This window comes from Miniopterus natalensis, chromosome 1 (assembly GCF_054644295.1).
Source record: "Miniopterus natalensis isolate mMinNat1 chromosome 1, mMinNat1.hap1, whole genome shotgun sequence".
Classification (NCBI taxonomy): Eukaryota; Metazoa; Chordata; class Mammalia; order Chiroptera; family Miniopteridae; genus Miniopterus; species Miniopterus natalensis.
The window spans coordinates 40,402,303-40,415,544 of NC_142081.1; the positions used below are offsets into that span (position 1 = coordinate 40,402,303).

General features: G+C 38.0%; 1 protein-coding gene across 3 annotated transcripts in view; it reads right to left on the bottom strand.

The window, feature by feature from the left end:
- Positions 1 to 1,568: 1,568 nt before the first annotated feature.
- The window catches only part of DIS3L (DIS3 like exosome 3'-5' exoribonuclease), a 30,381-nt gene continuing 18,707 nt past the window's right edge, over positions 1,569 to 13,242 (bottom strand). For 2 of the 3 annotated variants that reach the window (XM_087820800.1, XM_016208638.2), the window contains exons 8-17: positions 12,200 to 12,369; positions 10,942 to 11,103; positions 8,993 to 9,240; positions 8,332 to 8,424; positions 6,103 to 6,636; positions 4,164 to 4,318; positions 3,885 to 4,063; positions 2,655 to 2,800; positions 2,002 to 2,176; positions 1,569 to 1,914 (exon numbers count right to left, since the gene is read on the bottom strand). In XM_087820800.1, the coding sequence (XP_087676926.1) occupies positions 1,606 to 1,914; positions 2,002 to 2,176; positions 2,655 to 2,800; positions 3,885 to 4,063; positions 4,164 to 4,318; positions 6,103 to 6,636; positions 8,332 to 8,424; positions 8,993 to 9,240; positions 10,942 to 11,103; positions 12,200 to 12,369 (2,171 nt within the window). In that variant the 3' untranslated portion in view covers positions 1,569 to 1,605. The remainder of the gene's footprint in view (positions 1,915 to 2,001; positions 2,177 to 2,654; positions 2,801 to 3,884; positions 4,064 to 4,163; positions 4,319 to 6,102; positions 6,637 to 8,331; positions 8,425 to 8,992; positions 9,241 to 10,941; positions 11,104 to 12,199; positions 12,370 to 13,242) is intronic. The other variant, XM_087820809.1, reaches the window with a different exon arrangement.

Below are 13,242 nucleotides of genomic sequence, written 5' to 3' on the forward strand. Positions count from 1 at the left end.
CCTGTTTTGATTCTCTACCCTCACCAGTTGGACTAGAGATGACAAAGTTATTTTTCCAGTGGTGGGATTTGCTGGCAAAGTGACAAGTCTCCAACAAGGGCAAGACCAATGTAACTCATCCTAGGAGTACTCAAAAATGAGGGTGGGGCCCGGCTGGGCGTGGCTCAGAGGTTGAGCACCTAGGATCCAGATCTCGGTTTGATTCCCAGTCAGGGCACATGCTTGGGTTGCAGGCTCAATCCCCAGTCGGGGATGTGCAGGAGGCAGCCAGTCTGATGACTCTCTCATCATTGATGTTTCTCTCCCTTCCTCTCTCTGAAATCAATAAAGATTAAAAAAAAAAAAAAAGAGGGTAGAAAGGGAGATTTGAGAGAACAGAGCTTACCTGTGCAACCCACTCTACTCCTATGCCCTATCACCAACTGGTGCTGGGGTCAGCAGGGGAGGTTAAAGCCAAATATGAAATAGTTTTAAAGGGACAGGTGGGCAGGACTAAGTCTTACTATCTGAAAGTGTCTGAAAAGTTAATCTGACATGTCAAAGGGGCCTATGACCCAAATGGCTCAATGTAGCAATTACTGGAAAAGACTTGATTTGAAAAAACTGATTTGAGACAAGCTAACCAAATATTAATTCTGGGTTTATTAAAAAGCAACTAGCAACCAGATTTGCAGAACCACCATTCAGTATTCATTTCTGAAAAATCAGTTTCCATAGTGACCTAATTGTACTTTATTTAATGAAACTTTAATGATGAGAAAACATTTTACACAGTCTCCTTATCTTCAGGGGATACGTTCCAAGACCCGCAGTGGATGTCTGAAACTGTGGATAGTACCAAACCCTATTATACTATGTTTTCTCCTATATATGCATACCTATGATAAAGTTTAATTTGTAAATTAGGAACAGTAAAAAATTAACAATAATAACAGAATTATAACATGCTGGAATAAAAGTTATGTGAATGTGGTCTCTTAGCAAACCAGCATGAATTCCTTTTTCCTTCACAATTTCATGGACAGAAGATTCATTCTTACTGTAGATCTTCGCAACCTCAGCATATGATTTTTTTCTTACTGAGAACTGTCACCTTTTCACTTAAGGAAGCACTTTATTGCTTCTCTGTGGCACATTTGAACTGTCAGCATCACTTTGTGCTTTCAGGCCATTATGAAGTAAAATAAGGGCTACTTGAAACAACACTGCGATCCTAAGAGTCAGTGATCCAAGATGGCTAAGTGGCTAACAGGTTGGTGGCACACACCCACTGGTACGCTGTGGACACAGTGGATGATTCATGTCCCACATAGGATGGAGCAGGACAGTGAAAGATTTCATCATGCTATGCTGAACGGCATGCAACTTGAAACTTATGAATTGTTTATTTCTGGAATTTTCCTCTTAATATTTTTAGACTGTGGGTAACTGAAATCATGGACAGCAAAACTGCAGATAAGGGGGGGGACTACGGTATATGAAATATCTACCCAATTGCATCGACTAGAACATTGGGTGACACAAAAATTAGATTAACGTTAATGTTGAAGAGAGTAAAACATTCCACATCAGATAAAACTCTTTTATTAAAGTAAGGTAAGTATTTCATATTCCATGACTGTTTGAAACATCCAGGAGAGCTAGGTCCCGAATCTCTTCTAGAAGTATGTACAGGCTTCTTCCCTTGGTTTGGCAATATTTTTGATAATCTTCCTGAATGACGTTTACTTTGTCTTCTTGGGCAAGCTGAGCTTCCTCCACAGATCTAGTTACTTCTTTGACTAAGTCATTCTTTAGCAAGAGGGGACTCTGATGAAAAAGTTCTGTCTCAGGCATCATGTATGGTGTGTTGCTCATTATCTCAAGCCTAATGGTATCAGAATGGCAACGGGAGGCCTGTACAGATACTCTCACCTATCGCAGAGGACAAAATGCATGTTATTAAATCACATTCTTTGTTCTTTACACTGAAAGCAATATTTAATGTAAATACAGACTTACTGTTACATGGTCAAACAAATGGAATGTGACAGACTCCCCTTCTGTTGTGGTAGAGGTGATTTTGTTCTGAAATCGTTGAAGGGATCCTGGTTTCCATTCACAACGGCTATCTGGGCCACATGAGATTACTAAGCCATCTTTATTTTTTAGATAAGCAGCACCTTTAATCCCAAACCTGAATTATTGCCAGAATAAAAATCCAGAGATAATGTATTCTTAGTATGCAGATCTTGTATACTTAGCTAGAATGCTAGTTTTTTTTCTAGATTAAAAACAATTTTTCCTGTAATTTACCTCCAAATAGTTATTTCATTGATCAGATAGAAACAAAATATCTTGCTAATAAATAAGTAAAATCCTATCCTATCTGTATATAGTGAATTATACAGGGTGGGGCAAAAGTTTACAGTTGTGAGTATGGGAAACACAGAGTTTATTTTTGTATTATTATTTATTGATTATTGTATTATTTGCCATGTGAACAACTGTAAACGTACTTTTGCCCTACACTGTATATTACGTTACGTTCATATGGTAACCAAATAATTGCTAAAATAAATATCTTAATAAATTATATCTAAAGTACTATTTGTGTTCTACATTTTTAGTTTAACTATGATTTCTTAACAATTTTTATGTTAAACATAACATACCTTGGTATAAATACGAGCACACCATTTGTTCTAATTGAATAAATAATCCCATCGGATATGGAACGCTCCTCAGTTTCTTGGTCTTTGTCTTTAAAATACATGCACTGGAAGAGCTCAGTAGACTGCTTCTGAGAATGCTGTGCTGCCTAAAAGAAGCACAATCCCAAAGCATGACAGACTTCTCTAACATTCCCAGAAGAAATATGAAATTCATAATCCCACAGAAACGATGTCATTTTTAAAGGCTAGATTCTGCCCCAGCCAGGTGGCTCGGTTGGAGTGTCATCCTGTACACCAAGAAGGTTGCAGGTTCGATACCCAGTCTGAGCGCATTTAGGAGATAACTGATCGATGTTTCTCTCTCACATCAGTCTAAAAATTGCAATTTAGCCCTAGCCAGTTGGCTCAGCGGTTAGAGTGTTGGCCCAAGGACTGAAAGGTCCCATATTCGATTCCGGCCAAGAGCATGTACCTCAGTTGCAGACTCAATCCCTGGCCCCAGTTGGGGCACATGCAGGAGGCAACCAATTGATGTGTCTCTGTCACATCAATGTGTTTTCCTCTCTCTCCTTTCCACTCTCTGAAAAAGCAATGGAAAAAATATCCTCTGGTGAGGATTAAAAAAAAAAAATTTAAATGGCCAACATGGCTGCTGGATATAATATTGCAAAGCACGGAACTATAGAGATTGGATATAGAAAGTATATTAAACATTTAGGTAGTTTCTAATTCTATGTGTCACCAAATGATCTAGTTCTATGCTATGCAATATTGAACTCATTAGCAACAATATGAAATAGTACACAAAGCAGCTTCTAAAACAATGATGTAAGTATATTGACATGCTGTGCAATCAATAAGGTGTTAAGTGGGGGGGGAAAAAGGTGGATTTCAAAACAACAGATACGGTACAATATTTTTGTAAATAAAAAACATTATCTAAAGTTATCTCTGTGTGGTAACATGATAGATGATCTTTTATATTTCTACATTTTGGGGAAAACATCTATTGTTAAATCTTCTAAGTCCACATTAAATTACTTCAGGACATTTGTAAATGTAGCAAGAACTACTCAACAAGATTTATAATTTTTCATGTTATTTCTTTGGTTAGAATAATTCTAAAATTTAATTTGCTAGAATATATGGTACTTTGTTCTATTACACAATAAAGCAGATATTCTCTTAGCAAAAGAAATACTGGGTAAGAGAAATTAAAACCCCTCTTACTCGGTTTCTATTGTTGATATGTCTGCATAATTCCTCAAGATCTTTGTTGCTGAACAAATTTTCCTGAATTTCCATTTTCTTATCTTTTGAAATGGCTGCCATTAACAATCGATGTACTATAATATCTGCATATCTTCTTATTGGAGAAGTAAAGTGGGTGTATTTATCTAATGCGAGACCTTCAAAAAGAAGCCAAAAGATCAAAATAAACAAAAAGAAATGGTTTTTAAACAACCTGCTCAAGATCAGGGCCACATAAGGAAAACTTTTATCATTCACCATAATGATGGAACTCCTCCTCCGCACAGGATCCAGTGGAGAAATATAGTGCATTAGACATGGCCTGCGTAGCCATAGAGCGGAGCAGTCGGTTCACAATGGGATCGTTGGGGTCATTTGCATTATCCAGAGAATCAGCCAGTGTCTTATTGGACCTAACAAAAAAATGGACTTTTATTTAGTCCCCAGCAATGATTTATAAGTCAACACTGAGGAGAATACTTCACTTACCAGTCTGAATACGACGTTCATCTGACAGAAGTGTAATTTATTTTGGACACATTTCAGAAGGAGCTCTTTTCAACTATAGAAATCTACTTTTATTTTAAGATTTAAACAAAAAGGTGTATCAGAATTTAAATGTCTCTTAAGTAGGAAAGAGTAATGTGGTAATACCTATGAGGTTAAGTTAATGATCAGCACATAGCAGGTTGTTGAATTCCTAACACCCTTAACCTTAAACATACTGTACAGGTTGAAGAATGGACTTTTTCTTTCTTTCTTTTTTAATCCTCACCTGAGGATATGTTTCCATTGATTCTAGAGCGAGAGGAAGGAGAGGGAGAGATAGAAAAACATCGATGTGAGAAAGAAACATTGATCGGTTGCCCCTGTACACACTCCGACCAGGGATGGAACCTGAAACTTGTGTATGTTACCTGAATGGGAATCGAACCCATGACTCTTTGGTACATGGGACAATGCTCCAACCAACTGCGCCACACCAGCCAGGGTTAGACTTACTCTTTTTTTAAATCAATAATTATGGAGCCAGAGTTAAAAAACAAAACTAAACTAAACCTGAGGTACCCAAGGAAAAGAAACCTAAATTATTATTATTATTTAAAGAGACAGAAAACATTCTATTTATTTACTCTCAAATAATTTTTAAAACCCCAGGAAATATAGAATTAAACATTTAATAATAGAGCATATAATTCAGTTCTATAGTGTAGCCCACTAAGAGAAAAGGGGGAAAAGAAAGGTGGAGAATGATGAACGGAAAAACAAAGTAACAATGGGCACTTCTGGGAGCTTTCAAGTTTGACAGACTTGGACTCAAATCTTGACTCAGTCCTGGCTAGCTGTTACATTACAGTCAAGTTACTTAACCTCTCCAGACTTAATTTCCCTAAAATATGAATGACACAAAATGGTATCTGAGAGCCCTTAGCACATACGCCTGGCGCACACACACAGAGCTCAGCCACTGAACAAACCAGAAAAAGATACTATCATCTAAAGACAGAGGCAAAAAATCCATTTTGATTAGTGAATAAAATTAGGACCTGTTACTTCACAAAAAATACTAAAAAATCCTTTTTATACATCATTTTTAACAGGGAAAATACTTTATCCTGGAGGTGGGGAGTAAAAAGTCTCAGTCTATGGAGGGTTGGTATGAATTTACCATCAGTGTGGTGTCTTACAATACGCTGCATTTTCAAATTTAAAAATTATATATATTTTACTGATTTCAGAGAGAGGAAGAGAGAGATAGATCAATGATGAAAGAGAGTCATTGACTGGCTGCCTCCCGCATGCCCCCTGCTAGGGATTGAGCCCGCAACCTGAGCATGTGCCTTGACTGGGAATCGAACTGCGATCTCCTGGAGCCACACTGGCCCGGCAATATGCTGCATTTTTAAAGTAGTGAAATAAATAGAATTATTTTGGGGGATTTGCCTAAGGACTAGATGAAATTACATCAAGGTCCCTTACTTCTGTATTACAAATTATAGTGGGTCAAAATTATGTCTCAATAAACTTGTTTTAATTTTAAGGCTCTATACTTACATTATAGTATATGAAGAAAGAGCCAAGGAAAGTTTTCTATTTTTGGTCAAAGATCTGGCTGTCACATTTTAAGAACTACCGTAGGATAAATAAATGTACACCATTCCCTTCCATTCCTCTGCCCCCTCAAAAGAGGAATTACCGTGTATCTATGAAGAAGCCTTTTGCTTTAGCACATTCTCTCAGTTCCGAGAAAAACTCCTGGTGTGGAGGAGGGTGTTGGCGCAGCAAGGCTTGATGAGGGAAGCTCTCCCAGATCTTCTTGGCTACCCAGTGGTTGGCCAGGATCATGCATTCGGCCACCGTCTCATGGACTTCCAGGGGCTGCTGGGGGATGAGGTCTTGAATGTTCTTCTTTTCATCTAGCTGTATGCGAACTTCCACCCCTTCCAGTTCCAGGGCACCACAGAGGTCTCGTTTAGCTCGGACGTGGTGTGCTATGTCAGTCAGCTTTCCAATTGCCCACACCAGCTCCTCTAACTTGGCCTGTCTGCTCTTCTCATCCAAGTCTCTGAATTCCGGAATATCATCAATGATGCTAAAGTTCCCGTCCAGTAGTTCCTGGGCTGCTTCATAAAACAGTTTGTATGCTGATCGAATAATGGTTCTGCCATACCACACTTTCTTAATTTCATAGGAGGTTTTATCCAATTCCCACATGACACTTACAGCATACCTACAAAACCAGTAACACTGAAATCATTATTTAATTCTTCCATTTTTGAAGCAAGCAGAACTAAACCCTAAGTATAACTTGAAATAAATGGCATCGCTACAGGTTTTTGGTTTGATGTTTCAACCTAAACATTCCACCACTAAATCAAAGTTAGACTAGGTTCCACTGAGCTCTGAGCAAATCTGAAATGAGTTCACATGTAATGTTGCAAACCTTACCTCACAGTTCTCCATTTTAATTAGAATAGTATAGCACTGATGGAGTCAAGTCTATTGGCTCTCTAGTAAAGAAGAGCAAAGCTTTTCAAGTCATATAGGATGACACTGAACTATGATACCAGTCTTGATGAGTGGTAAATTAGCCAAAAGTTCCTTTAGTAAAGAACCACTTAGCTACCAAATCACTCTATTTAAAAACTTGCAACACTTGCAACTCATATAAAAAAAAAAGGGCTAATTTTCCTAAGATGCAAAAAGCTTTTATAAATCCATTACTAATAGATCAAAAACTCAAAAAGAAACATGAAATAGTTACAGAAAGGGATACATAAACAACTGTTAAACATGTAAAAAATGTTTAACTTTACTGGTAGTAGCTGAGTTAAAATGCAAATTAAAACCAATCTAAAATACCATTTTCATCTATCAAATTGGCAAAGATAAAAAGCGACAATATATTGTGTTAGAAAGGTTGTGGGAAACAAGCATTCTTATACATTGATGGTGAGAATGTAATTGTTGTAACCTCTTGGAGGGCAATTTGATTAAGTCTATGTCACACAAATACATATACCCTTTGACACAGAAATTCCACTTGTAGCAATTTATGCTCTACACACACTGTACTTTTAAACATATGAAATGACTTATGTTCCAAGTAATTCAGTACAGGTTTGTAATTGCAAAAGACTGGAAACAATTCATATTTGCATAGATAAGCACGTTTTATTAACATGGAATGATCCTCAAGATACATCCTTAAGTTAAAAAAAAAAAAGCAAGGTGCTGAACAGCATATTGAGGGTGTGGCAAAAGTAGGTTTACAGTTGTGAGTACGTTAAACACAGAGTTTATACTTATATTATTATTTATTATTGCATTATTTTTCATATAAACAACTGTAAACCTACTTTTGCCCCACCTAGTATATAAAACGTATCACCATTTGTGTAAAAAACAAAGACCATATGTCCATACCTGTGCTTATGTGTATTATACCTAGAAAAATATTTAAGAAATTGGTAACTAAGGGAGAGTTGTAGGAGGGATTCTTTCACTAAATATGTTTTAGAACCTATAAATTTTGGACTATATAGTTTTATTACCTATTCAAAAATAGATATAAACTTTAACAACAAAAAAACCTTCCTAAGTTCATGCTCCTCATGTAAAGCAGCCTCAACCAGGGAATGCATATGCACAAAGTTGTTCCCATTTGTTCCCAGACTTTAGCTGACTTTAAAAAGCCAAAAAACGGGGAGAAACTGCCTCATAGGTAGAGAGAGAAGAGGAGAGGAAGGGAAGGGAAGGGAAGGCTAGAGAAACAAAGCTGTCTGAAAATAAGTGGTACAGAGGAGTGTAGAGGACATGGGGAAGCAGGGGTGGGGCGTGAGGTGGTAGGGCGCATTGGAAAGAGGAGGGGAAAGAGGCCAGAAGCGAGAGCACCGGGTATCACAGGTAAAAACAATGAACTCACCTATCGACGCCTCCCAGAAGGGAGCACAGATCAGCGCTGAGGATGGAGGGCAGCATGTCATAGCGCCGGTCTGCTAAGTAGTAAGTGGTGGCCCTGTGAATGACACACATACAGGTACATGACCTTCAGAAGCAAGAAGCAGAGCAGCTGACTGCATGGGCTGCTGTGAGGCAAACGGCCAAAATCTCAGTACAAATTCCCCAAGGCTGTTGTTTTTCCATAAAGAGCAGCCGACTGGGTAATAAAGCTATTCCCATGTTCCCACTTTTCTAAGCGATGCCACTTTGGGCTGAATATGCTTCCACTGATATAAAAAGAGAAAGTGACATGACTTTCAGTTGTATAAAAACTATTAGAGTGTAATGATCCAGTATTTATATAAAATAGTATACTGCTACATGAAAAATTTAACCCATTTCAATTTAGAAGGAAACAATGTGTGAAAAGGTTCAGTTACAAAAAGCAAGGTACACTGATCAAGGTACTATTTTTCTAAAGGAAAAGGGGACATGGACCTCAGTTGTTGTTTTTTTCTGGAAGAGATCTTCAGAACTGTAATAAATTGTGAAATCTATCTTTTGAAAATCTGAAACTAGCATAGTTACAAAATACATTACAGTTACATATACATAATCACAGTGCTGAGTTCATATAGCATTACCTTGTCTTAGCTTCAATGTCAATATAAGAATCTGGTGCCACAAAGTGTGTGACATCTGCAATGTGGACCCCGAGCTCCAGGTTGCCATTACTTAAGGTTCTGACTGAGAGCGTGTCATCCACATCTTCACAACCTTTGGGGTCAATGCTGAATACAAGATGGGTTTTCCTTAAGTCTCTACGTTTTTGTTCCTCTTCAGGACTCACCTTCCAGGGATTTTCTGGTGTATTTACCGGCATCTTACACATCTGTACAATGAGAGGCCAAATACTGAGCAATTTCCCCAGCACCATTTCCTATAAAAATCTACTCTCTGACAATCTCAATGTGACCTCATAGAAATCCCATTAATTACACATTACCCTCTGCAATTAACCTATGTTTGCTTCTTTTGATCAATAATGATTTATTAGGTGCCTCATCTGTGTCAGGAACTGTGCTAGGCTCTGGAAAGTCAGGAGTCAATAGAAAAGACATAGTCCCCTGTCCTTGGGGATCCTTATGGTCTGACAGAAATGTGCCACAACTTTCACCAGCCTCTTTAGTTATGGGGGCTGCAGAAGAAATGAATGGGTGGTATATCAAGAGTACAGCCTCTACCCCATTTTCAAGTGATCCGTTTAGTTAAATTTAGTTGAGCTTTTAATTTAAGTCAAGCCCTGAAAAAAAAATCAACATGTCCCAAATATTAAAAGCTTATTCCAGAAAAAAAAAAGCATATTCCTCCAAGATAATTTAAGCAGGACCAATCTAGGGCATTTCCCTCCATCATTGCCCATTTAAACCATCAATTTGCAGTTAAGTAGGCTAAAAGGGAAGAGAATTCTAGTCCTGTAAGTCTAATCCATGCTTTATTTTATCCTAACATTTTCACTAAGAGCTGAAACAAGTCAACAAATAATTTCCAGAAACTAATGTTAAACATAAAAATTTAATAATGTAAAATATTCTAAAATGTTTTACTAATATAGCTACTTTTCTGTCAAAAACTCCAGTGAAAATCAGAGCACCCATATGCTCTTGATGGTAATGCAAACTGGTCCAATTTTTCTGGAGAACAATCTGCCAATACATAACAAAAGCTATTTAAATTTTTTATGTCCTTTGATTTGGTAATCTCACTTTAAGGATTACATTCCAAGGAAAATAATTAAAAAGAAAAAAAAAAAGCAATGTTTATAAAAAGTATTTGAAGTAGCATTTTTTTATAATACTGAAAAATTAAACAGCACAAATGCCCAACAACTGAGGAATGCTTAAGCAAACTAGAGTGCATCAATATGCAATAACTTGCCACAACTATTAAAAATAAGTAGGTTATGTCAATATATACAAATAATTTTAACTGATAGAAGCAGAACAGAAAATAGTGTGTGCACACTATGAATATAGCTAAGCAAGAATAATAAACGAGATTTATGGGGACTTTAGAAGATCACAAAGTGATGAAAATAGCTGGTATTTTATGTTCATGAAAGTTTTGTCTTCTGTAAAGGTTACAAAAACTGTTTCATAATGAGCATGATATTTTTTATCCATGGATCAGAGATGCATGGAACCCAACAAGCTGCTTCCTGCAGCTTTCTGCAGGCCTCCAGTTGAATAATTATGATAGGGAGTGGAGCCCAGTGGGTCTGTAACTAGGTACCCTTGCAGTTGCTGGGGATGGACGCATACTGACTATAAGACACTGACATACCATTTTTAAGCACAGTTGGAAAATGGAAAACATTAACTGTGAGACTATAGGAAACTAACTCTGCGCTTGAAGCTGACTTCAGTCTGGTCCAAACACAGAATAAAGAGGAGTGAGATTTTTCCATTATCTGTGGATTATGACATAGTGCAAAGATCTTTTTATTTCTTAATGGTGAAACAAACAACAAAAAAAGGCAAAAAGAAAATGTACAATGTCTTTCACCCAACTAAAGTTCTTGGGGAAATCTGACCTGAGCTTCTGAGAAAGGGGCAACTGAAATACTGTTTTCCACCAGGATGGTTGCAATTTCTCCTTCCAGGTCTCCAATTCTTCCTAAAACACGCACAAAATGTCCATTTGGATACACAGATGTCGACTCCCAGGAATCAATGCGCACAATCACCCTGAAGTCCTGCCCAAAAGGAGGGGGGAAAAAACATGAGTCCAACGCCAGGAGTTAAATGGATCACTTAGAAGCACCAAACAAGTAAGAGATAAACTGCATCAAGCTCCAAGGAGAGTAGCCAATTTGCAAATAGTGGGTGCTTTTTTATTTTTTAATAGATCTTCCTGTTTTACTAAATTCCAGATGGTATATAAATGCTTGGCCCAGTGCTTTGAAAGAAGCATCACCTCTCTACATCAAGCAAATGGGCTGGAAATTTTAGTCTATTAAAGAAAGCCAACTAACACATTTTAGTTAACATTTGCAACAACATGGAAAAACCCATTTATGCACAGTCCAAATTAAATTTCAGAACAAAAACCTCAATTTTGTGTGTGTGGGAGTTACTTTCTAATTTCTTAAGACAGATCTTCCGGTGCTGAAGAAGGTATCAGTGTGATTGAACCCCAATGCCTCAAATTTCCAGCAAACCACAGATAAGGAAAGCAGTAGTTCCAACTGGCCTCAGAAAGCCTGTATAAGGCTTCAGATGCAAAGATACACAATGACCAGGTTGGGGACCAGGCTGGGGACATCCTGCTTCAGTGTCTCATTTAGAAACAACAAAACATCAGGCAAATCAAACTGGGTGATGCTTCCAGTCTTTGCCACAGTGAAGGTTAATTTCTAACTTTCTTGTTTATGTCTTCTCTCTGGTGCTACATTCCTTTATGGATAATCGATTCTCTGAAGTATCACTATATCATCTCTATAGGGCAGAGTGATCGTATTTCTGTATCGCTTGCTAGAAGAAAGTGTGTTAGTGTTGGCACAGTGTATCTATCCAAAGTTTCTGTGTTGGACAGCTGGATAATGTATGTTCTCCCTAGTTGTCTTACACAGCTCTTTCTAGGATGGTTTCTCTCTGGCCTTCATTCATTAACCAAGTACTACTGAATAGATGGTTCTATATATTTAGAATTTTTAAAAAACAGGATCTCGAATGCCAGATGCCATCAATAATTTATCCCTTCTTATGCAAAGGAATGAACAATGTTTTCTGGTACTGCTCGAAAGCTGGCAGAGACAGGAGGGAAAACAGTAGAAGTACAATGTCAGCTACCTGGAGGGCTTCTGCTTGCTGAGTGCTGATTCGGATTTTAGGGATTCTGTAATCCCAAGGTGTAACTAGTATTTTCTGAGCATTTTTGCCCTGAGATTGGACCTCTTCTTTGGATGGAAATGTCACCACATAATCCCGCCAGTTCTTCTGAAGGATGCCTACAACTCTGCCTTTGGAGGAACAAAACAAAACAAAACAAAACCTTAGTGGGAGATTTCACCTATCTGGACTCTGACAAGTTCAGTAGTGAGTGAGAAAAAGACCAGGAAAAACAATGTCCCATTTTTTCAAGCACATCCACACATGGTGAGAGATGCTTAAACATTTGCCTTCCTAGAATTTTATTATTACAATGGATTTCAAAAAACTTTTTAATGACACTGTCAGTACGCCCTTTCTTCTGAGGGGTCTGATGTGACACTTAGATCCATTAGTCCCACTTTCTCTTTTGTCTTTATCAACCCCAGGTTTAGGTATGCTGGGAAAAGTCAATGATTTTCACTTTTTTTTTTTTTAAATCCTCACCTGAGGATATTTTTTCCATTGCTTTTTTTCGGAGAGTGTGTGTGGGGAGAGAGAGAGAGAGAGAAACACTGCATTGATTGGTTGTCTCCTGCACGTGCCCCTACCGGGGCTGGGGATTGAACCTGTAATCAGGTATGTGCCCTTGGCCGGACTCAAACCCAGAACTCTTCACTCCTCAGGCAGGGGCTCTAACCATGAGTCAAACTGGCCAGGACTGATTTTCACTTATTTATTTATTTTTAAAAATTTTATTTTTTTAAAAAAATATGTCTTCATTGATTTCAGAGAGAGGAAGGGCGAGAGAGAGAGAGAGAAACATCAATGATGAGAGAGTCATCATTGATCCGCTGCCTCCTGCACGCCCCTGAATGGGGATTGAGCTGGCAACTCAGGCTTGTGCCCTGACCGGGAATCGAACAGAAATCTCCTGGATCCTAGGTTGATGCTCAACTGCTGTGCCACGCCTGGCCAGGCTGATTTTCACTTTTTTAAACCCATGCTCTCTACTGTGCATTTTT